This window comes from Balaenoptera borealis (genome assembly GCF_965194805.1).
Source record: "Balaenoptera borealis genome assembly, chromosome: 11".
NCBI classification, from domain to species: domain Eukaryota; kingdom Metazoa; phylum Chordata; class Mammalia; order Artiodactyla; family Balaenopteridae; genus Balaenoptera; species Balaenoptera borealis.
The window spans coordinates 94270351-94292450 of NC_138868.1; the positions used below are offsets into that span (position 1 = coordinate 94270351).

At 53.0% G+C, this 22100-nt stretch overlaps 2 protein-coding genes across 5 annotated transcripts in view; one reads left to right on the forward strand and one right to left on the reverse strand.

Annotated features, from left to right (window-relative positions):
* The window catches only part of ZBTB16 (zinc finger and BTB domain containing 16), a 197486-nt gene extending 178234 nt beyond the window's left edge, over nucleotides 1-19252 (forward strand). For 3 of the 4 annotated variants that reach the window (XM_082339764.1, XM_082339765.1, XM_082339766.1), the window contains exons 5-7: nucleotides 6485-6655; nucleotides 11492-11659; nucleotides 13691-19252. In XM_082339764.1, coding sequence (XP_082195890.1) covers nucleotides 6485-6655; nucleotides 11492-11659; nucleotides 13691-13920 — 569 coding nt within the window. In that variant the 3' untranslated portion in view covers nucleotides 13921-19252. The remainder of the gene's footprint in view (nucleotides 1-6484; nucleotides 6656-11491; nucleotides 11660-13690) is intronic. The other variant, XM_082339767.1, reaches the window with a different exon arrangement.
* Nucleotides 1-22100, reverse strand: part of LOC309604812 (NXPE family member 4-like) — a 371441-nt gene that overhangs the window by 77052 nt on the left and 272289 nt on the right.

A 22100-nucleotide genomic window follows, 5' to 3' on the forward strand; every position in this document is an offset into this window, starting at 1 on the left:
GGTCACCATCTCCAGATAGAACTGATGGAAGTGAGGGTACAGTTATTTGCATGGCCCTTCCGCACGTTACCTAGGCCCTCTCTCCATCAACCCTGCCACACCCACTCCCTCTTTCTAGTGCAAATTCCCTTCAGGCAGACACCCTTGGGGTCCAGCCTGACACTGATGTATCTGATTTACATTGAAATTTACAGATTGATTGAAAACAATACACTTGTAGGGTTTACATACTCAATAACGTTTGCCAGTTGCCTCCTAACAGCACTATGAAGTTGTTATTGGAAAGGGCAGCTTAGTCATGAATACCATTTCCTAGATGAAGAAATGAGGCCAAGGGCAGCAGCTATCTGGCTCAGAGTCACAGAGCCGGGAAGGGCTGCACCTGTGGGCTAGAACCAGGGTCTTCTGTTTCACTGCATGGTGTGGTAAAACTGGTCCTTCTTCTATGGGCTGGGTCTCCGCTTCTGAGCAACAGAGCTCAGACGTGGAGCCAGAACTGGGGGGTCCTGTTCAGCCCACCAGACAGACAAGAGAGGCCCCAAAGAGATCAGCTGTCTGGGGGTTACTGGCCATTACTAATTTCCAAGGAGAGCCTTGTTGGAAGCTCCCGGTAATGGCTGCATTTGGTCTGGGCTTCCCCCAGCTCTAGCCATCCATCGCTCTGTACCATGACTTTCCCTGCCCTGTTTGCCCCCTTAGTCCTTTGTGATTGTCCCTCAGCTCCTTATTTATTCTTGAATGCAACATGCAGTTATTGAGCACCTGCTATATGCCAGGCCCTGTGCTTGATCTTGGGGGGATATAACAATGAAGAAGATAGTCCCTGTTTGGGCGGGCTTACCATCTACTAGACAGAGCTGAATGTCAAAAATGAGTACAACAAAGGGTTTAATAATTGTGCTGGAAGCATGAGCGCTCAGAGGAAGAAGGTGTTCTTGGCACTGAGTCCTAAATGGTGTCACTCATCCAAGATGCCTTCTCCAGGGTCAGTTCCCTGGAAGAAGCAGCCCAGAGTCGAGAAAACAACTTAGGCTTGTGTATTGTGCAGGGCGGCCATGATCTGTATCCAGGGTGTTCACTGCAGGAGGATGCCCAGCCGAGGGAGAAACGGAGGCTGGAGTCCAGCCGTCTTTGCTTGCAGAGCTGTGTGCCCAGGCGAGGATCTGTGTCTGCCCAGAGGAAGAGGCATGATTTTCTAATTCAGACAAAGGCATCGTCTGGGCTGGTATTGGCTTTGCTACCGCTTCATGGCTAAAAAGCTTTTTCGCTTGGGTATCTCATTGGATGCGCTCAACAACCACAAGCCATGTGGCAAACGACGGGCAAACTCTGGTCCAGAGAAGTTCAGCAACTTGCTCCGGGTCACAAGACAAGTAAGTGGCAGAGCCAGGACCCATGTGCTTCTTTGGTCTCCCTTGTGGCATGCTGACCATCTGATTTCTGAATGTCTTTTGCAACCAGTGGAGGCTCCTTCCCTCTCCCCAGTGGTGTCAGGCATGAGGTCTCCCCACAGCAGAGGTGGGAGCAGTGAGCCTCTCAGGGGCTCAGGCGTCGCAGGGAGCAAAGTGCTGGCGCTGCCGGACCCCCTTGCCTCGCCGAACGTCTCACTGCAGCTAATGAATTGCTAATACAATTTTCTAGATAATTTTATTTCCATAGTCCCACATTTTAATGTGTTTCCAAAAGCTAGCATTTATTTGCTTAATCTCCCAGTGTAATAGAATCTGCCCTGACTCATCATACATGCGAACAATCAGCTAGGCAGAAACTGCGGCAAATTGTTTAATAACTCAGATCTCGTCTCTAGATTTTTAACTTGCATGCACCAATAGCTTTTCTTGTGCCGTCCCCCACCCCCGCTCTTGCCTTTTTCCTTTAAAAATATTTTTCCATCTTCTCAGCTGCTGGTCTCCAAACAGAAGAATGGAGAGTGGATGTGGGGTCTCAGAGACCCCGTCTCTTCATCTCTGAGCCTGGGGCAGTGTCTCGATGGCCAGGGAGAGCCCCTGTGCCCTGTGGGATGTCCCAGGAAGGGGAGAGAGACCACTGTAGAGACACTGTAGCATTTCCTTTCCAGGTGGTCACTGCATAACGTTAAACTTGTCACCAAGGTACAGAGCTGGCGTCCAGGACTACAAATGCCTCACGCTTCCTGACTCGAGCCCAGGCTGAGGGTCCTGTCCTGCCACTGCCCTGGATTCCACTTCTCCAGTCCTCCTCCGGTCCTCCCAGCCCCTACCCTAGACTGGTCCCCACTCTCCTCCAGTGGTAGCACAGAAGCCGTCATCTCTCTCCCTGCTTTCAGCCACTTGCCACTGCTGTTGGTGCCCTTGCAGCCCCCAGGGGCATTGCCCTCACATACTGCTTGGATCATGCTAGTACCCGCCCCCTTCTTTTCGTGGCACCGCATTGCCTGTGGAATGAAATCTAATCTGTCCCACCAGGTGATACGGCCCTCTGCCATCCAAACCCCCATAACCTTCCCTGCTCATCTTCATCCTCAGGGTCTGTCCTCTGCCCCTGCCTGCTCTGAAATTTGCTTGCGGTGTTTCTAGCCTGGCGCCCGTGCCCCCCTCTGGTCCTCGGCTTCTCAGGCCACTTCATTTCTTAAAACCTAACTCAGAATCTCCGAAGCACTCTTGGCATCAGCCTGTCATATCCTCTGGCTGGTCGTTGGCTTGTCTGTGTCCCCGATTAATCTGGGACCCTATTTCTCTGGCTGATCTCAGCATTCCCTCTTGTCACCTATCACAGTGCCTACACTAGGTGATATTCACCAAGTCAGCTGAATGGACACGAAATGGGTTCAGGCATTCCTGAGAAGAAGGGACCACATAGTGGGGCAGCTTTGGGGCCCTAGGAAGATGGGGAGGGGTGAGGTTGCAGGGTTCTCAGTCCGCCCTGCAGTGGTACTGACCCTCAGAGCTCCTCCGGGCCTGGTTTTTTTAAAAGAACGTATATGCAATTTCCTTTCTTTCTTTCTTTCTTTCTTTCTTTCTTTCTTTCTTTCTTTCTTTCTTTCTTCCTTTCTTCCTTCCTTCCTTCCTTCCTTCCTTCCTCCCTCCCTCCTTCCTTTCTTCCCTTCCTTCCATCCTTCCTTCCTTCTTTCTTTCTTTCCTTCCTTCCCTCCTTCCCTCCTTTCCTTCCTCCTTCCCTCCTTTCCTTCCTTCTTCCCTCCTTTCCTTCTTTCTTTCTTTCTTCCTTCCCTTCCGTTCCCTTTCCTCCTTTCCTCCTTCCTTCCTTCCTTCTTTTCTTTCTTTCTTTCTTTCTTCTTCCCTTCCTTCCTTCATTCCTTCCTTCCTTCCTTCTTCCTTTCTTTCTTCCTTCCTTCCTTCTTCTTTCCTTCCTTTCTTTCTTTCTTTCTTCTTCCCTTCCTTCCTTCCTTCTTCCTTTCTTTCTTCCTTCCTTCCTTCTTCCTTCCTTTCTTTCTTTCTCTCTCTCTCTTTCTCCCCTTCCCTTCCCTTCCCTCCTTCTTTCTTTCCTCCTTCCCTCCTTTCCTTCCTTCTTTCCTTCTTTCTTCCTTCCTTCCTTCTTCCTTCCTTCCTCCTTCCTTCCTTCTTCCTTCCTTCCTTCCTCCTTCCTTCCTTCCTTCTTCCTTCCTTCCTTCCTTCCTTTCTTTCTTTCTTTCTTTCTTTCTTCTTCATTTCCTTCCTTCTTTCTTTCTCTCCTCCCTCCCTCCTTCCCTCCCTCCCTCCCTTCCATCCTTCCCACAAGGTATGTGGGAATCTTAGTTCCCCAACCAGGGATTGAACCCGCATCCCCTGCATTGGAAGCATGGAGTCCTAACCACTGGACCACCAGGGAAGTCCCTGGGCCTGGCTTTTTAGGCTCGGGTGTCCTACTGGGAATGTCATTCATGTTCCCTCTGACGCAGACTCCTTCCACACTTAGGATTTCGGGGGATGCATAAGGGGAAACCTGGGCTCTTAAAGGGCATGGTTTGCCCAGGAAACCTGCTCCGTCTTACTGATAAAAGGCAGATGTTTGATGTCTGGCTTCATCGGGGCTCTCTGTGGGGTGAGGTTAGGGCCAGAGAGGGGGCTGGTGCTGGGGGCCCTCAGGATGAAGCAGCCACGACATGCCGTGTCACAGGACATGTTGCAGACGGACTCCATTCTGGGGCATGCTGGCCAGGCCAGACTGGGCTTGAGGACTCACTGTCAGCCGTCATCTGCTTCTGTTGGGCAGATCACTCCCATCAGTGTGCCCCCTCAGTCAAATGGAGCCAGCACCCCAGTACCTTGCAGAGGTCTTGCTGGCTCCCAGTGGAGTAGGAAGGCTTCAGAGAGCTTTACCTTGTGACTCGGCTTCCACCACACGCCTCCTGGCCCAGGTTCTCCAGCTGTTGCTAGGGTGGGCCCTGCATGCACCTGGGGCTCCTGAACCAGCTGGGTTGGAGCTGCCTCGCTGGTGTCATTACTGTGCCTCTTCCCAGAGAAGCCCATGCAGACAGGTGGCAGATCCAGAGGTAGACGTGAGCCCAGCTCTGTGGTTTCTGAAATCAGACGTACTGAAGCATTTAACAATCCCAGCTCTGCTTCTTTCTAACTGTGTGACCTTAGGCAAGTTACTTAATCACTCTGTTTTCCCATTTGTAAAAAGGGGCACGAGAATCCTGCCTTGCACGTCTTAAATGAGATGACAGCATAGATAAAGCACCTAGCACACGGCCTGTAGTAGTTCCCCTTCCCCTCTGCTCTTTGAGCCCAGGAGCAAATCTGTGCCCTTGCTGGTATTCCACCTCCCCTGCTCAGCCTTCCCTGGACCTGGATGCAGGCGACGTCTGTCTGCAGGTGGGATGAGCGTGGCTGAAGGTGCTGTGAGGGGTGGGGGGCTGGGGGCAATGAGAGGCCGTCTTTGCCTTCCGCCAGTCCATTGCAAACCCAGCCATGAATGGGACTGAGTTGTCCAGAACGGGCCTTCCATTTGCTATCTCTGTTGATGGACCCCGGAGGCCACAGGCTCTCCTGCTGTCCTTCTTGTCACCCTCTTGCCACCGGGAGCTCCCTGATGCCACACCGAGCAGCCCCACGACTTGCCACAGCCAAAGCTCTGCTGCACCTTCCACTCTGGGCTGCCAGGCGCTGGGCCTGACCCCCTTTCCTGCTTGTGTCCTTGACACGGGGGAGGCAGCGCTGGGCTGACCACAGGTGATAATGCCCAGATGCCGGCAGAGAGAGGCGAGCAGATGGGGAGCTTCCCGGGGCAGGGAGCTGACATGCTTAGGAAAATGGAATCCAATACGGTGGGCAAGGAGCTACTGGTGAGGACTTGGAAGGTTTAGATGCTTCCTCCTGTGGTGCTGAACCCCGCAAGGCCGTGGTCCCAGAGCAGCATCAGGAAGGGGGTTGATAACAGACAGAAAATGGCAGCCTGTCTTTGTAGGGTACCATGGGGTACCCACCCGTGCTTCTGATCGGCGCAGGGAACGACCAGACAGAGTTAAATGAGAATCTCATGTCCCTCATTAGTTTAAAATCCCTTGACAGTTGCCCGTTGGTCTTGGGATGAAGCCTAAAGATCTTAACATGGTTTCCAAGACCCCGTACGAGCTGGCCCTGCCTACTTCTTTGACCTCCGCTCTACTTTCTTTCTGCCTTCCCAGGTGACCTGTTCTGTCTTATCCTCTGACCCATCACATTTCTCTCCAGTTCACAGATACTATTCCATCTTCTTGGAATGCTCTCCTCATGTCCCAGTGTGCTGGGTAACATCTATGATGAGGGCAGGCACTTTGTACGGTTTTCCGTGGCTACATCCCCAGGGCCAAAAAAGAGAGTCCTCCTTATAGAAGATACTAAAATAATATTTGCTGAATGAATGGACCCTTAAGATTTACGCATTAATGAATGGAGACGTGGTTAAGAGAATCAGGTCTGTAGCTCGCATTAGGAGCAGGTCAAATCCAGGTTGCCTGGGTTTGAATCCCAGCCCTGTTTGCTTGTGAACTAACTCTGTGCTACTTCGGACAAGTGACTCAATCTCTCTGTGCCTCCTTCTCCTTATCTGAAGGGTGAGGATGCAGAGCCCGCCTTTTGGAGGTGGGATTTTTAAGTTAGTTACGCTTGCATGACGGCTGGCATGTATCATCTCCGTTACTGTGATTCCTCACAGAGGCCGGCCTGATGCCCCACCTCCTGTGCCAGGCTCTGAAAGTCCCTTTGATAGATGCCTTCTCGGTACCCTGCCTTTGACACAGACCTCCATACGATTGCAGACTCATTTGCTGCTCTGATGTGTTTGATTAATGTCTTTCTCCCACTAGACTTCAGGTTCCACGAGGGCAGGAAGTAAGTGGATTCTGTCCACCGTTGGAGCCGCACACCGGGGGCTCCAGCAGCATCGCGTGGCCTGCACCACCTCTGGGTTTGCCACCGAGGGTGGGGCCCGGGGGTGCTGGCCTGACGCTGGCTCTGGCTCCAGCCTAGCTGGGTGAAGAAGGCCTGTGTCCAGCCCTGAGGCTTTCCCCCGCTGTGTCCTGCAGGCACGGACATGGCTGTCTTCTGTCTGCTGTGCGGGAAGCGTTTCCAGGCCCAGAGTGCGCTCCAGCAGCACATGGAGGTCCACGCGGGCGTGCGCAGCTACATCTGCAGCGAGTGCAACCGTACCTTCCCCAGCCACACAGCCCTCAAACGCCACCTGCGCTCACACACAGGTAGGCCAGGCCGGGGACGGGCAGGGCAGGGTCTCTGGGAACCGCTGTCTGCATTTCCCTCCAAACACATCAGGCGGAGGTGCCCTCAGCCCTCCTCTGCTCAAGCGTCGGGCATGCAGTGGCCTCCGAGGTGCAGGTCAACGTGGACGGTTCTTATCCTGTCCCACCCTGGGCACCTGTGGTTCTCAATCTCTCTGTGCCCAACAGAGAGGGTACTCATTAGAAATGCAGGCTCCTGGGTCCCATCTTCAGAAACTTCCATTCAGTGGGTGCAGGTGGGATCCGAGACTCAACATTGTTAGTAAATATTCCCCAGGGATTCTGATGCAGGTGGACCCAAGACGAATTTTGAGAAAAACCTGCCTTCTTGGTCTCTGTCTCTGCCTTTCCCCCTCCCACTGCTGGCCCACTACACACACACACACACACACTGTGCACACACACTCCTGAGGTCGGCCTTGGGCTCTCAAGGGAACGTGGCAGAAGTGGTCCTGCTTATTCCACAATAACAGAAGCACGTGTTCTATACTTGGGCCTTAGCCCTGTTTAGGGGAGACAGTGAGGTCGTATAAACAGTGAGCCTTGAAACATCCCTGCTTAGCCAGTTGCAGATGCTGGGGGAGGAGAGTAGTTGTGAGTCAAGGGGTCTGGGATGGGATACTTGGTCCTGAGAGCCAAGAGGCATTTGCTTCCTTGAAGCAGCCCCTGACCCTTTAGCAAGGTCATGGGTGACTTGAAAGCCTTCCTTTCTCTGGCTGTACATGGATAAAAGGATTGCCTGTTTCTGAGTCTGCATGCGTCTTTGCTTGTGTGTGTTCTGTCCTGCTTTTGGGGTGAGAGGTGGGTGATGGAACCAGGGAGACAGAGAGGCAGACTCTCGTTCTGAGTATGTAACAGGGTATGTTCTCATGTCTGCTGGAGAGGGTATAAAAAACTCTGTGTGCCTCATGACAGAATTGGCAGGACCCTTTCCTCATTCTTGGGTCTTATCGTGCTCTGGGATTAAATGGCAGGCTCTGCTGAATACGGGAGGGGCTTTGTTTATCACGGACCGAGCTGGCCTGGCCTGCCAGCGGTGGGCATCCTCGCCAAGGACCCTGCCTGGACTCTTGCTTCTGGATGCTGTTCCGTTCAGGGGAGCGTATTGCCTTAGCATCACCAGATTTGCTTAGAACTTTTTAGATTTGCTGGCTTCGGACAAGGGGAGGTCTCAGAGGGGAAGGCCCGACAAGAAGGGCAGAGGAGGAAGGGATGCTGACAAGGGCTTTCTCTGTAGTGACCGCATAAGCATCCCCTGCAGGCATTGGGGTGGCCAAAAAGTTCACTCGGGTTTTTGGCAAGATGTTACAGACAAACCCGAACGAACTTTTTGGCCAACCCAATACATGCACCTTCCTGTCAACACCTCCCCCACTGGGCCCCCAAGTTCAGCCTTATCAAAGGTGGCCAGTTACCTTTCAGCCACTTCTGAGCATTCTGCTGCTGGGTCCCATCAGTTGGATTCATGGGACTGGAACCATCCCGGTCCTGTTAAGTCCACCCAGGGTACGCCCTGCCCTGCCCACACTAGCTCCTAAGAGCTCAGATATCAAAATGCCCCCGGCCCCTGTGTCAGTCATGGCTCAGACCCTTGGGGAGGGACTATTTCCAGACATCGTTTAGGAGAAGTGCTTGCTTTTAACCTAGGCAACGTGGAGCATGTGTGCTGCCTACACCAACGCCCATCGATCTCACACCAGCGAGGCCCTGTGCGCACAGCCCTGCACAGGCTGAGCACACCCCGCACAGTGCCTCATTAATATTCCCTTGTCCTCGGCCCATTTGCTGCTGCGGCCGGGTGTTCAGCGTCAGCAGCTGTGTTGGGTAGGTTAGTCCAGCCGCGCTCTTGGCATTGATGGATCCCTGATTCACACGGCTCATCGTATAATAAACTCTCCGCTGTGTTGAGTGGGGGAGCTGAGGAGCCCACAGGATGGGGCTGGGGTGGGGACGATGACACTGGCCTTGGCCAGTGCCAGGGAAGCCACCAGGTGAGGACAGACCGCTGGGGTCACAGGTGCGCTGGGCAAGCCGGAGGGGGGGCTCTCATTAGTCTCGTTTGTCCTGTACTTAATGTCAAGCTCATTAAAGAGGCTACAGAGTTAATCAACATACCACAAATTGGATTTTGAGTTCTGCAGCCAGTTTTGTGTACATTATAGCAACACTGACACGATTAACTCTCAGGGTGAGGATTTTAGGCCAGGTGCTTGCCATGTTTCAAAATCCGTGTGTGTGTGTGTGTGTTGGTGTCTTTTTTTTCCCCCCCCCTAACTTTTTATTCCTTTCCCTGGGCTGACTCGAGAGATTTCATATTTAAAGTCATGTAACATGTGACCCACTGCCATAATTAAATTCATAAAAATCGGATCAAACCAACCTCTCTGCCTTAACCTTTTGTTTTTTAAACTCTTAGGGCCCCCCTCTGGAGGGGAAAGGCACAGACAGACAGCGGTGCCCACCCCCCAACCCACCGTGTGGCTGCCGATATACGTTTTCATTACCGGCTCCGCTGAAGTCTCACGTGGCCCTTGCTTTATTTATTTATTTATATCTTAACGAGGATACTGAATTCTCGATTAAAGTTGTAATCGTTGCCGATCCAGTAAGGAGGGGGAGTCGGATGTCAGACGGGGCTGTGTGTGCAGATGTCTACACGCAGAGAGGGTGGCACGCGGGCCCAGGCGTGCACAGACCAACCCTCACTCTGTTAGACACACAGCTAATTAGGAGCAGGGTCTGCATGGGCCTCTCCTTCCCTGGGGTTGGATGGGGCTGGCGGCTGGGGACCGGCCGGTCTGCACAGCCCCCGGCAGCGAGGGCGCGGGCAGGTGCCAGGAACTCAGGAATCTGCTCATCCCCAGATCTGCACGTGGAGGCTCTCCTCTGAGCCCAGGGCAGGGCCCCCTAGAGTGGCTCTGCTCTTGGAGCTTCTTCCATCCTACCCCTCCGATGGAAGCGCTCCCACCCGCCCGTCTACACCCTCGGAGCATCTTGCAAACCTTCCACCCGTGAGAGAGCCCGCCAGGGAACAGACCGCAACATCCTTTCCCCACGGAGCCTTAAAAACCCTTCAGAGCCATCAGAAGAGATGAGAATGCATGTGGGTGCAGGGGCTTGCGTTCGAGAAGGGGGAGGTTTGGTTAGCGGCCTGAGGAGGGGAGAGAGAGAAGAGAGTAAAATATCATTTTAAAGAGGAAGTGAAGGCGCAGGCATGCAAGTCTATAACGAGAAGGACAATTTATGCCCAGGCACGAGCGCAGTTTGACATGGGGATAATGAAAAAACGTAGGTCATTGTGGATGACTTAAACCTTCAGCAGCTGAAGAAAATGTATGAAATGCAGAGGACATTACACGGTTGGCAGCCCCGCACATCTGCAGAGGGACAAGTGAAATACAGTGGGCCATTCTTTACCATAAACTATGGCTGTTGGAGATGCAGCCCAGAGAAATTGTAATTACAGTGACAAGACGAATCAGCGATATTTAAATATTCATGAACGAAGTCTGGGGTGATCAATCTATCTTTATTGTCTGTGCCTTCACTCCTGTAATAAATAAGTAGCTGAAGTCCTCACCTTTCATCCCCACAAAGCCCCCACTTTGGCTACAAAGGGAAAGATGGTTAATCCCCGCACCCCAGCCTCAGAAAGGAAGCTGCTGGGCCTGGATTCCAGGCCGGGGAAAGTCAGTTCTCCCCAAGTTTCATATACTGACATTTCCCGAGCGTCTGCTTAGGGTTTACTCTGTGTTGCGTGCTGAGGCTGCAGGGATGAACAAGGTTCCCTTCTTGGCCTCACGGTGCTTCTAGTCTGTGGGCACGGTGGGTGTCACAGCCGATGCAACACAGCATGTCAGAAGTCTGGTAAGTATCCAGTGTCCAGATTCTGGCACCAGATCTGCATCCCAACTCAGCTCCTTATTAGCTCTTTGACCTTAGGGACCATGTTTAAGCATCTCTAAACATCTCATTTTTCTCTTCTGTAAAATGAGAACGATACTGTCTTTCTCGTAAGGTTGTTGTGACGATTACGTGATACGATTGATCCACGTGGAGTTCTTAACACAGTAGTGAGCACTCAACAAATGTGGGCCATTTTAATTAAAAAGCGCCATAAAAAGTGTACTACTACTACTACTAAAAGGACAAAATGCTGGACATTTCTTCTCTCTGGGGACAGAGGAGAAAGTGACTCAATTTGCCTGAGCAGGGGGCGGGGGGCAGGTAGCGCTAAAGGGAAACTTCCAAACCGTGGTGACATGTGAGCTGGACTTTGATGGGTGACTAGGAGTTCGCCAAGGAGAGAAGAGGAAATCACGCAGAAAAAACGGTTGCATAAGCCTGTGGAGGAGGGGAAGAGCAGGAGGAATTTGGGGGACAGTGAGAACATTGGAGGGATTGTTTTGAGGGTAGGGGAGTCAGGCTGGAATGGCTTTTGCCCCTGACCTAGAGGAAAGGAAGCTGGGGGAAGGGTCTCGAAGCCCCTGCGTCTGCTCTGCCCTCAGGGGGACCTGCTTTCTGGTGGCTCTGTTCATCCCTGAACCAAACGGGCTCTCTTTTCCCGAGACTGGCCCTTGAGGCGTGGATGGCCGCTGGGCCACGGTAAAGTATGGACACGTGTGGACAGGTGTGCTCCCTGTCGATGCTAAGGGGCTGGCAGGGGCTGGCTCAGTCATCTCTGGAGGTGGTGACAATAGGCAGCCTCTTCCTCCCGGTGCACTGAACCTGCCCTACTGTCCCCTGGAGAGGGGGCCGGGGGAGGTGGGGGCCTGATCCAGCCCCTTGTCCCCACAGGTGACCACCCGTACGAGTGTGAGTTCTGTGGCAGCTGCTTCCGGGATGAGAGCACGCTCAAGAGCCACAAGCGCATCCACACGGGCGAGAAGCCCTATGAGTGCAATGGCTGCGGCAAGAAGTTCAGCCTCAAGCACCAGCTGGAGACACACTATCGAGTGCATACAGGTACTGAGGACACACAGCTGGCTCCGGGGCGGGGGGGTGGGCAGGGGCAGGTGGGTCCGCAGAGAAGCCCGGGTGCCCACGGTCCCAGGCTGAACCGAAGAGTGGAACCGCTTCTGTTAAGGGTTAGTACGGTGACCTGCGTGCCACTTCCTCCCTGCAAGGGCGAGGCGGACTTTGCTAGTCAATCACAGCACTCTTTCCGGGAGCCCAGACTAGCCTTCCAGGCGGCCATACCAAGAGCTCACAGAGGATATCCGTTCCTGAATCCTGAATGGGGGGTCAGTTGGCCTGATTAGCTGAAAGTGAAGGCTAAGGTGATTTCACATGACTTGAGGGTTACAGTAAGAACTAGGTGACATTAAGTTAGGTTATGATGAGGGTTGGGAAAAATTGTACGTTAGATTGAGTCCGGTTCAACGATTAGAGAAGCAGTTGGATTTACTAACCCCTCTACATGTATAATATTTTACCATTTCAAAGGGCCTTCATGTTCCTTTTTACATAAAAGTAATGTGAGCAACTGTTTTCTTGGGGCCTGAGGACAGAACAGGTGGAAGTGGTCCCGATATCCAGAGTTGCCAGAGTTGGGGGCAGTGGATGCTGGAGCCAGCCCGAGCCTGCCTGGGAAAGCCATTGTGCACATCTCTTTGCAGCCCCATGTTCTGTGTCATCACCTTGGTTGCTTAAAATTGGCTACAGTGGGAGGGTTCACAACATGGCCATCAGCAAATGCTACAAAATCAGGGCTTTTTGGAGAGCCAGTTGTTAAACATTTACAGCACACTGCCAGTTGGGGGGTAGATATTCAGAAGGACTTCCTGTGAGGATGAGACATAGTGGAAGGTAGTGGAATGTGGCAAAGTAGGAAGGCTCCCTTGATCAGGGGAAACAGCTGCCTGAGCAGAGGAATGGGGAGAGGTGATCAGACAGGTCCTGCTGGCCCAGGGGAGAGAGTGTGTTTTCCCGGGAGGGGAGGTGGGCAGAGGGAGCAGTAAGTAGAGGATACATGTTGTCATGGCTCTGCTTTGGGCCACAAGGAGAGGACGGGGTGCTTGTTGCTGACAACTAGAGTGACCCCCAGGATTTCCCAGAGCCCCTTGTCGGAGATGTGACCTGCCGGGTGTATCATTAAGCGCGCTGGCGCTGACTATCGTAAATAGCTGGTCGATAGTTAGATCACTTTGGCTGTTCATTACTTCATTATTTGCAGGGGCCTCTGCACGGAGGAGTATCGATAGCGAGATGGCTGGCCAGTTAATTACTGTATCAGAGCAAGGTTCCCTCACATCCTCTGCTCAGCTCCAGGGGGCTGTAACAGAGGGTGGGCGGGTCGCAGCTTGGGCGTGGCCGTGCCCTACCAGGTTTTCTGTCCCTCCCCCATTCTGGCCCCAGAGGGGAAGGCAGGGTCCAGGGCAGGCTCTAGAGCCTTAGGGGAGTAGCCATTCCCAGGTGTAGCATGTTTGCAGGATGGGGTCCCCTCAGTTTTACCCCACCTCTGTTCCCCACCGTCTGTAGCCCTGTAAGGACCCCATCCCCTTGCTCCCCTGGAAGGAACTGTGCGCTGAAGAGCCACCCTTAGCATTTGAGGGGCCTCGCGGACCCTTTTCTAGACCTCCCTTTCCTTCCTTAGGAAGGGGAGAGTCCGTGCCCCTGAGAGAGTTAAGAATAAGTCCAGGGGCTGGAGCTGCCCCACATCATGGCCACTAGCTACGTGTGGCTATTTATGTTAGTTACAGTGAACAAGATTAAGGGTGTAATCCGTTGGAAACCAACACACTATTGTAAATCAACTATACTTCAATTAAAAAAAAAAAAAAAAAAAAAGAATGTAGTTCCCAGTCGCACTCAGGAGCCAGATGTGACTCGCGGCTGCCACGCTGGATGGTGCATCCATTGCCGTGGAGAGAGCTGACCTAGAGGGATGGGAGCCTCCAGCAAGCCCGAGGGGGCGCTGAGGGTGCAGAACATCCCTGGGGCGGCTCTCACAGCGCCCTCCCTCTGTCCTGGCCTTCTCCCACCCTCCCCCCACAGGTGAGAAGCCCTTTGAGTGTAAGCTGTGCCACCAGCGTTCCCGGGACTACTCGGCCATGATCAAGCACCTGCGAACGCACAACGGCGCCTCGCCTTACCAGTGCACGATCTGCACGGAGTACTGCCCCAGCCTGTCCTCCATGCAGAAGCACATGAAGGGCCACAAGCCCGAGGAGATCCCGCCCGACTGGAGGATAGAGAAGACTTACCTCTACCTGTGCTACGTGTGAGGCGGCTGCGGCGGGGGAGCGGGGAGCAAGAGGAGAAGAGAGGGAGCGGGATGAAGTCCAGGAGGACTGTGCAAAAAAAACCACAACAAAAAACAAACAAACAAACAAAAACAAAGAAAAAAGAGAGAGAGAAGGGAAAAGGAAACCTGGGGGCTGTCGGGCTCTGGGTTGTCTCTGGGGCTCCAGGTGACCCGGATGCCTGTCTGAGCCCCTCCCCTCGGGCCCTCCACCCCTCCTTTCCTGGCTGGAGCTCGGCCTGCTCTTCTTGGATGGGGTGGAGGGGCCTTTTGTTCAGCTCGGATGGTGGGATGTTCTTCTCTTCCCTCCGCCCAGATCCTCCTTTTGTGTCCGGAAATGGAGACGAGGAAGGGGGGAGGGCTCCTCCAGTCAGAGCCAAACCACCTCTGCCTGCCGTGCTCTCACTGATCCCTCGGGAGGTGGGGGCTGACGGATGGGTGGGCTGGGGGTGCAGAAGGGGGGCCTGCAGATGCTGGGGCTGGGCAGGGTCACTGGCTGACACAGACGACGGCAGCTCTAGCTTGCTGGGGGCAGACTGGGGCAGGGAGGGGTTCTCCTGCCCTTCCCATCGCTCAGTTCATCTGTTGCTTTCTTCTGCTCCGCCATACCTGGGTGCCCCCTCATGGTCTTCAGGAGCCTCAGGGCTCTTAGCCCCTTCCCCAGCTCCCGGCTGCCCGGCTCCCCTTGACTTCTGTCCTCTCAGTCCCCCATGGATCCGGGTGTCTCCCTCCTCCTCCAGCTCCCTGTTGGGGAAGCTGCGTCTGACTCCAGAGCCCCTACTTGCACCCTTAGCTTTCTGAGAATGCAGACGAAGTAAATGGAATGGCCCATCCCAGTCTAGCCCTGTCCTAAGCCAGATTCCTGCTCAGCTGCTTTTGCTTCCAAAATGGAAAAAGGAAACAACTAAATACACACTATCCCACCAAACGAACACACACAAACACAAACCCCCTATGGCCCTCCTTCAGCCCCTATGAGGAGGAATCCATCAAAGGGCTCATTGCCCATGGAGGGACGTGCCCTACACCTGGAGGGGGGACCCCTGCCCCGGGAGGGTGTTGGTGAGTCATGCTGGGGACCCTTTGAACACACGGGACCCCAGACCTGGTGAGCTCTGTGGGAGAACCCAGGTCCAAAGGGCAGTACAGAACTCCTGGCTCCCAGGGCCCCCCCAGTCCACAGGGAGGAGGTGGAGGAGGAAGAGTTGAGAGCGCTTTGCCTTGTGTTACGTTTTGCTTCTTTTCTGTGTCCTCTGTTCACCTGTTAGCACATTGTACTTGAATTACCTCAGTTTTTTGTGACCTCATGAGCTTTTTTGACCCCTGCCTGTATCTCTTTTTTGGTTGGGGGTTGGAAGGATGGGGAGAGCGTTCTTTTCTGTTTCTTGTGTAAGTTAATGGCTAGTTTAATAGGCTTCGGCTGGCCAAGGCCCTCCCCGTGTCCCCTAGCGACGAGCCTCGCAGCTGGAGGGAGCTGTGCGGAAGGAGCTGAGTACTCAGGATCCGAGTGGGAGGCCCCGGGCAGAAGGTGGGTGCCTGCCGGGGACGGGGTGCCGGGGGCACGGCAGAATCACAGCCGGCTCGGCCCAGGCGTGATGTCATCCTGCCTGAAACCCTCTGGAGAGAATCCCACCTTTCTTACAGTTTGCTGGGTCATCCGGGTCTGGGCGCCTGTGTTCTTCAGATCCCTGCAAAGGCGCGACCCCACCTCTGTGTGCATTATCATTGCCAAAACTGGTCTCTTTTCAGGGCTGGCTGGGGACAAGCCAGCCTGTGTGTTGTTGCGATGGGGCGGGGGTGTTGTTTTTCTAAAAGCTACCTCTTATGTTTGTCCAGTTCTTTCGTTCCCTTCATGCCTCCCATCCTGCTGCTCTGCTTCCCCCCCACTTCTCCCAGCCTCCCCTCCCTGAATTTTTGGAAAGCACATTTGCAATATTTGTGTTCGCTTTGGGACGGGTCTTCCCGTTTCACCTCATGCTTTATTTGTAAGAGTTGTGGGTTGTGTTTTTTTTTTTTTTTTTTTTTTCTCTTTCCTTTCTCTCTCTGAGAAAGTTGTGGCTGCGTTTTTATCTTAGGTTTTAAAAAGTGGTTTAGGGAAGCGGTTTTGGGGAGAAGGGTTGTGAGGCATACAGGGAAGTCGGAGGGATGGGTGCTGCTGTGACCACCCCCCTGTCCCTCGGCCCCATCCCTCCTGCCCTCCCCTGTAATCTCGCCCACCAAATCTGAAGGCCTTAAAAGTTGTGTGTTGGGGGGATATAGACTGGGGGGGGCTGTGTCACTAGACCGTTGATTGGGGATGGTAATGTAGGAAGGATGCTACTTTGCAACTATAATAATGACTTAGTGCTTTGGAAAGGAAAAAAAAAAAAGTTAAACTTGAAATATGTAACTAGAGCAGTTGTCATGTTTATAATGTGAAAAGAGTGGAATCGTTGGGGGAGGGGCCGTCTGGAAGAAATCTTTGTGCACTATTGCCGCCTCCCCCAATCTGGGAAGAAGAGGGGGCAGGCTGGCCCTCAGGGGATCTGTAAATCCCAGAAAACAGTATTGGAACAGCAAGATGTCATTCAACTTTGGTGGGGAAGGAAAAAAAAAAAATCAAACTATTCCATAGACCTAGCTGACCCCTCTCCGTCTCCCCTACCCTTCCCACACAGCCGGGTCTCCTCCGCTGTTCGTAAAAGCTGAGAGGGTTGAGCTAATATTTACAAATTGTAATATTTTTGTAATATTTGTTAGTTCCTTCATCAGTTCTACCGGACCTTGCCCTTTCCTTTCGTAATGTGAATAGGAAAAAAAAAAAAGACAAAAAAAAATTCACCACCACCACCAACAGAATATCCCTTTGTACGTGCGTGTGTGTGCGTGTGCTTGCTGTGTGCGGTTGTGTGTTAAATCATGCAGTATTGTTGTAATCTGGTGTTGCAGCGTTGGATGGTACCTAATCAGCCCCTGCCTGCCCCCACCATCCCGGAGGGATGGATCCTGGTCGAGAGGTAGGGAGAGAGGGTCGGGGCATGGGGTCTCTGAAGGATGCTGAGTGGGGAGACCTCTGTACCGGGCTCTCCCCTCCTCTCCCATGAAGCCCCGGACACCCTGAAGAGACTCCCAACATGTCTCTTTCCCAACTTCCTGCTCACAAAGACAAAAGAATTCTGACCTTGCCAAGGTGGCCAGGCCTAATGGCTAAGGTGAGGGTCAGAAATTATCTGGAGGCTTTAGATGTGTCTGCACAAAGAGGGCTAAGGAGACGAGGAGGGTGGAGACTGCCCTCTCCCCAGGTGAGATCCCTCTTCTTTGCCATCTGGCCCCTTGGTCACCCTGCTGCCTTTGGCTGTGGTACTGCTGACAACTGTACTTGCTACTGCCTTATCCAGCACAGTGAGCTTTCTCCAGCCTGGAAAGTCCAAGTGGATTAATAGTTCCTTTCCTATGTTCAGCTCCTATAAGCGTGTCCCTTAATGCTTTTGGTGACATTTCCCCCTCACTCATGTGCTCTTTCCCTATTCACTCCTTCACTCATTCAAAGCATTAAAATCCTATGTGTATATAGGATAGACAAATATATAGAGAAATATATATATAGCAAGAGAGAGATATAAAATAGTACATATCATTGCTGCTTTGGGCTGCTTTGGAGGAGGCCACGAATACGGGGAAGGGAGATCTGGGGTATAGGGGTGGGAAGGGAGGCTGGGGGACCCAGTGATTCTGTACAATCCAGGGATGCAACGCGGGCTTGTTTAATCTTTGTGCCTGAACAGTTTTTCCATGTTTAGAAAAGAAAAAAAGAAAAAAAAGAAAACCTGCTGCAATTTTTCACAAGTGTCTGGTACCCTTCCGGATGCTATTGGTACAACTGGCTGCTGGGGTGTTGAGGCCTTGGAGGGACGGGGCCCTTTGGCTCATCTGCTTACAGGGGAGTGACCAGTGGCGGGGGCAGCCTTCTGACTCTGGGGGGACTGGGGGAGATTTGTGGCCAATTCCCTGCAAGCCCAACGAGGGTGAAAGCTGGGGGCACGGGACATCGGACAGAAAAGGGGGGAAAGATCGGACTGTGTTCGTTCTTCCCAGGGCTACGTTAAATCTTTTTTCCCCTCCCATCTTGTTTCCTCCTTCCTGGAGCTTCGTGGCGGCACTTACCTGGATATTTCAGTAGGAGGGAAGAAGGCCAGACTATCCCTATGCAGTGGGACTGATGGGTGGAGGAGAAAGGCACAGCCGACCAGGAGGAGTGCAAGACAGACCAGGGGAGTTGGGTCAGGGGAAGAGGGCTGGGGAGAGGGGGTTCAGGCCTGTTAGCCTGAAGCCCCGCCTCCCTGAGTCCTTGGCATCCCACTTTGCAGACAGGGTACCAGCCTCCTGGTGTGTGTCATAGGAGTTGTTCATAGTGTTATGCATGATCTTTGTAAGGTTAAGAGGCCGTGGTGGTGCACCATGACATCCGACCCATATATATAAAGATAAATATATATATATATGTATGTAAATTATAGCACTGAGGGCCCTGCCGCCCTGCTGGACCAAGCAAAACTAAGCCTTTTGGTTTGGGTATTATGTTTTGTTTTGTTATCTGTTTGTTTTCATGGCTTGTCTTCTGTCGTGACAGCACAAGTGCCAGTCCAATTGCTCTGTATTACAGAATAGTGTTTTTAATTAATTGATGTTCTAGTTCATGTCTACCTCAGCACCTCCTCTTAGCCTAATTTTAGGAGGTTGCCCAATTTTGTTTCTTCAATTTTACTGGTTACTTTTTGTACAAATCTCTCTCTCTCTCTCTTCTCTTTCTCTCCCCTCTTCTCTCGCCCTCCCTCCCTCCCTCCTCCCTTCCCTCCCCTCTCACTTCTGTTTGTTTCATTCTCTCTTTCACTCTCCCCTTCTTCTTGCCCCCTCTGGCCCCAGCCCAGCCCTGCGACCCTGCATTATGCTTGCCAGCCCTATCTGTCCTAGCCCCGAAGCAGTTCACCCGAACTTGTGCGGTCCTGGTTGCAGCTTTCCGCATCTGCCTTCGTTTCGTGTAGATTGACGCGTTTCTTTGTAATTTCAGTGTTTCTGACAAGGTTTAAAAAGAAAAAGAAAAAAAAAAAAAAGAATTTACTGCTGCAGGTTTTTTTCTCTCTCCATGTGTCACTAAGTGAAGTTTGTGCCTTCTATAGCAAAGAGAATATTTTTTACATCCTACTAACAGTAGATTTTTTTGTAGTGAACATTTTTTGTATTTTTATTTATAAGTCTCATAAGAAAAATAGCAATGTTCAGTTGTATACCTTGAATCTGCAGTTAGAAGAGAATAAAGTTAATTCAGTTGTCTCTGGCTTGAAGTGTCCCCCCTTTTTAAAAAGTGCTTTGCCCCTTCTGCCTTTTCTTGGGTGGGGAGGATCCGAGATTTCTGTCTGGGGATGGGAAAGAGAATACATTACACCCTAGCCTCACTTATGTGGCACTTTTATGCCACATTTGTGAGGTGCATACCCACTTTCATGACATATTTATCGAATAAGTTTTAGTTTAAAAAATAGCATTAAATACACAAATAGCATTTGATCCTTGGTACAATGAATGTATGAAGCAGGCACTTATCCATTTATCCCTTCAACATGGGCATTCATCCATTAACTTGCACAGTTACCGTTGTCTTAAGCCTTGGGAATACAACGGGAATAGAGCAGACAACTCCCTGCCCTCAGGAGCTGACATTCTAAGCCACTGGGTTGGAATGTTTGCTTAGGTTATAACACGTTCCGATCACACAGCTGGTGAGTGGCAGACTCAGAACCTGCATCTAGATCTCTTGATTCCAAATCAGGTTCATTCTTTCCTGACTCCAGAGGCAGGGGGCTCCTGTCTGGTCTTTATTATACAGATATTTTCTTCTTCTTCCTCGCAGCCAAGTGAGTTTCATCAATTTCTCACCAAGAAGCTGCCACCCAGTTAAAGGTCCTCGGGTCTGGCAGCTGGCCCGAGTGGAGAAAGGAGGTGGAGCTGGGGGAGCAAGCCCAGCATCACCACTCGCAGAATAAAGCATTTGCACAAAATGTGATGGGCTCGACTCCTCCCGCCCCCGCCATCTCAGGGCCCAGCCTGCTTCTCTGGGTGTGTCTCCTCTCCTCTCCCTGGGGATGGGAGCATTGCCCTTGCTGGTAAATGTAGCCGGAAAGCCAATTCCACCCAATCTCGGACACGCTGGCTCAACACCTCTGCCCGAGGCCGTCCGACCTGCCCAGCGCTGACCAGAATAATCAAAATAATCCGTCTTGTCACCAAGACTTAGGAACACAGCAGGGAGTGTGGCAACGGCCCCTCCAGGGTGTGAAACCAGTGCCAGGCCTCAGGGGCCAGCCTGGCCTCCAGCATCATCCAGGAGTCACTGGGAACCATCCTCCACGTGATACCCTCCGGGCGCCAGCCTGCAGGGAGGCCCGATTCCCTGCCTAACCTGCCCGCTCTGGGTGCTGACTGGAAGAGGGGCCTTTCAGCCCCTGTGCTCTGGGACCCTGGGCTGGGGTCTGTGTGACCCTAGGGTTGTGAGCTGCAAACCACCTGGAGCTACACTTGCCTCCCTGGATGGGCGACAGTCCCGCTGCCGGTGGCTGCTCTGTCCCGCTGTACTTTCTTGTCTCCTCTCTTCTCCTGGTCTCTGTGCTCTGCTCTGTCATTTTTCCTTCACCTCACCTCTCTCTGTTCCTCTCACCCAATCTTTCTGCCTTCTCTCCACTCCTCTCCCCTTCTCTCTCTCTCTCATTTCTCCTGGGGTTTTCTTTTGGCCTTTGCGTCTCTCCAGTATTCTTTTCCTCTCCCCACATTTCTCATCTTGGGAAAGCAATCCTTTGCCCAAAATATATTTGGTTTGATTTTGAGCCTCTGCCCCATTCCTCCAAGCCATCCATCCAGCCCTTTCTTCTCCGGGTCCCCGCTTGTTCCCCACGCCTCTTCCCGGTTCCCTACATCCCCTCCTCCCCCTCAGGCCTCAGCTTTCTCCTGACAGATGGGAGGGCAGTGAGCACTCCCTCTTTAAAACAACATTTAATCGCCGTTTTCTGTTCTTGGACATCAAAGCTGGAGCTTAGGCGCTGCGCTGGGGTCGCAGTGCGCGGTCTCTGAGGGAGAGGAGGTGAGTGAATAGGGGCCGGGCTGAATGGGCTTTGTGTGGCCGCTGGGGTCCGCCTGCTTTACATGCTCTTTGACCCAGATATGATCTCATGGAGAGAAAGGGGCCCTGGCCAGGCCAGCCTGAGAACGCTCCCTGGCCTGACTCAATCCCCCAGCCCGCCCCCTGCCCACCCCCCGCCAGCCCAGGAGCAGCTGCCCTCTGCCCCAGTCCTCCGAGATGGGCAGCCTCCTCCAGGACCGGACTTGCCAAGAGGGCGCTCTGCTGGGGTCCGAGGAGGGGCCGGGCCGCCGAGGGAGGGGCTGCATCCCTCTTGGATGCGTCTCCAGGGACTTAGGTGGGATCCCACCCAGCCCCACACCGAGGCACGACGTCCCTGCCTGGCCGAGGCTCCTGGGGTTCTGGCGGGCACTGGGGTCACACGTATCAGCCTTAACAGCTCTCCTTCCAGCCGCTCTGAGGGGCCCCCCTCCCACCAGAGGTGGGAGAGCCCAGGGGCAGAGCCAGCGGAGACTTGCTAAAGACTCCAGCAAGTTGCGGCAGGTGGGCAGACAGATGTCCAGCTGAGTCCAAGGCCACAGCCTTCTCCATCCAGCTCAACACTGCCAGGGCTCCCCACCTGGCTGGCCCGGAGCCCCTCACACCGCCTCCCCCCACCAGGAAGGGGAGAGAACAGAGAGGTACTGACCCCAGGTCCTCTCCCTCCCTGTGTCCACCCTCTGCTTTGCAGCAGCCAGAGGGATTTCCCAGAAATGCAAATAGCATCATGTCACTCCTTTAATTAAAGTCCCTCATTACTCTTCAGATAGAATTCAGACTCCTGAACAAGGCTTACAGGACCCTCCATGATAAAAACCCCTGCCCACCACCCCAGCCTCATCTCAGGATCACCACCCTCTGCAAGTGTCCCCAGCCACCCCCCACCCTGTGCTCCTGGCCGCAGATGGTTTCCGGAAGACACCGAGCTCGTCCCCTGTGGGCCTTTGCATGTGCTGTTTCCTCTTCTAGGAACTGCATCACCGCTACACACTCACCTCCCTTTGGTCTCAGCTTCT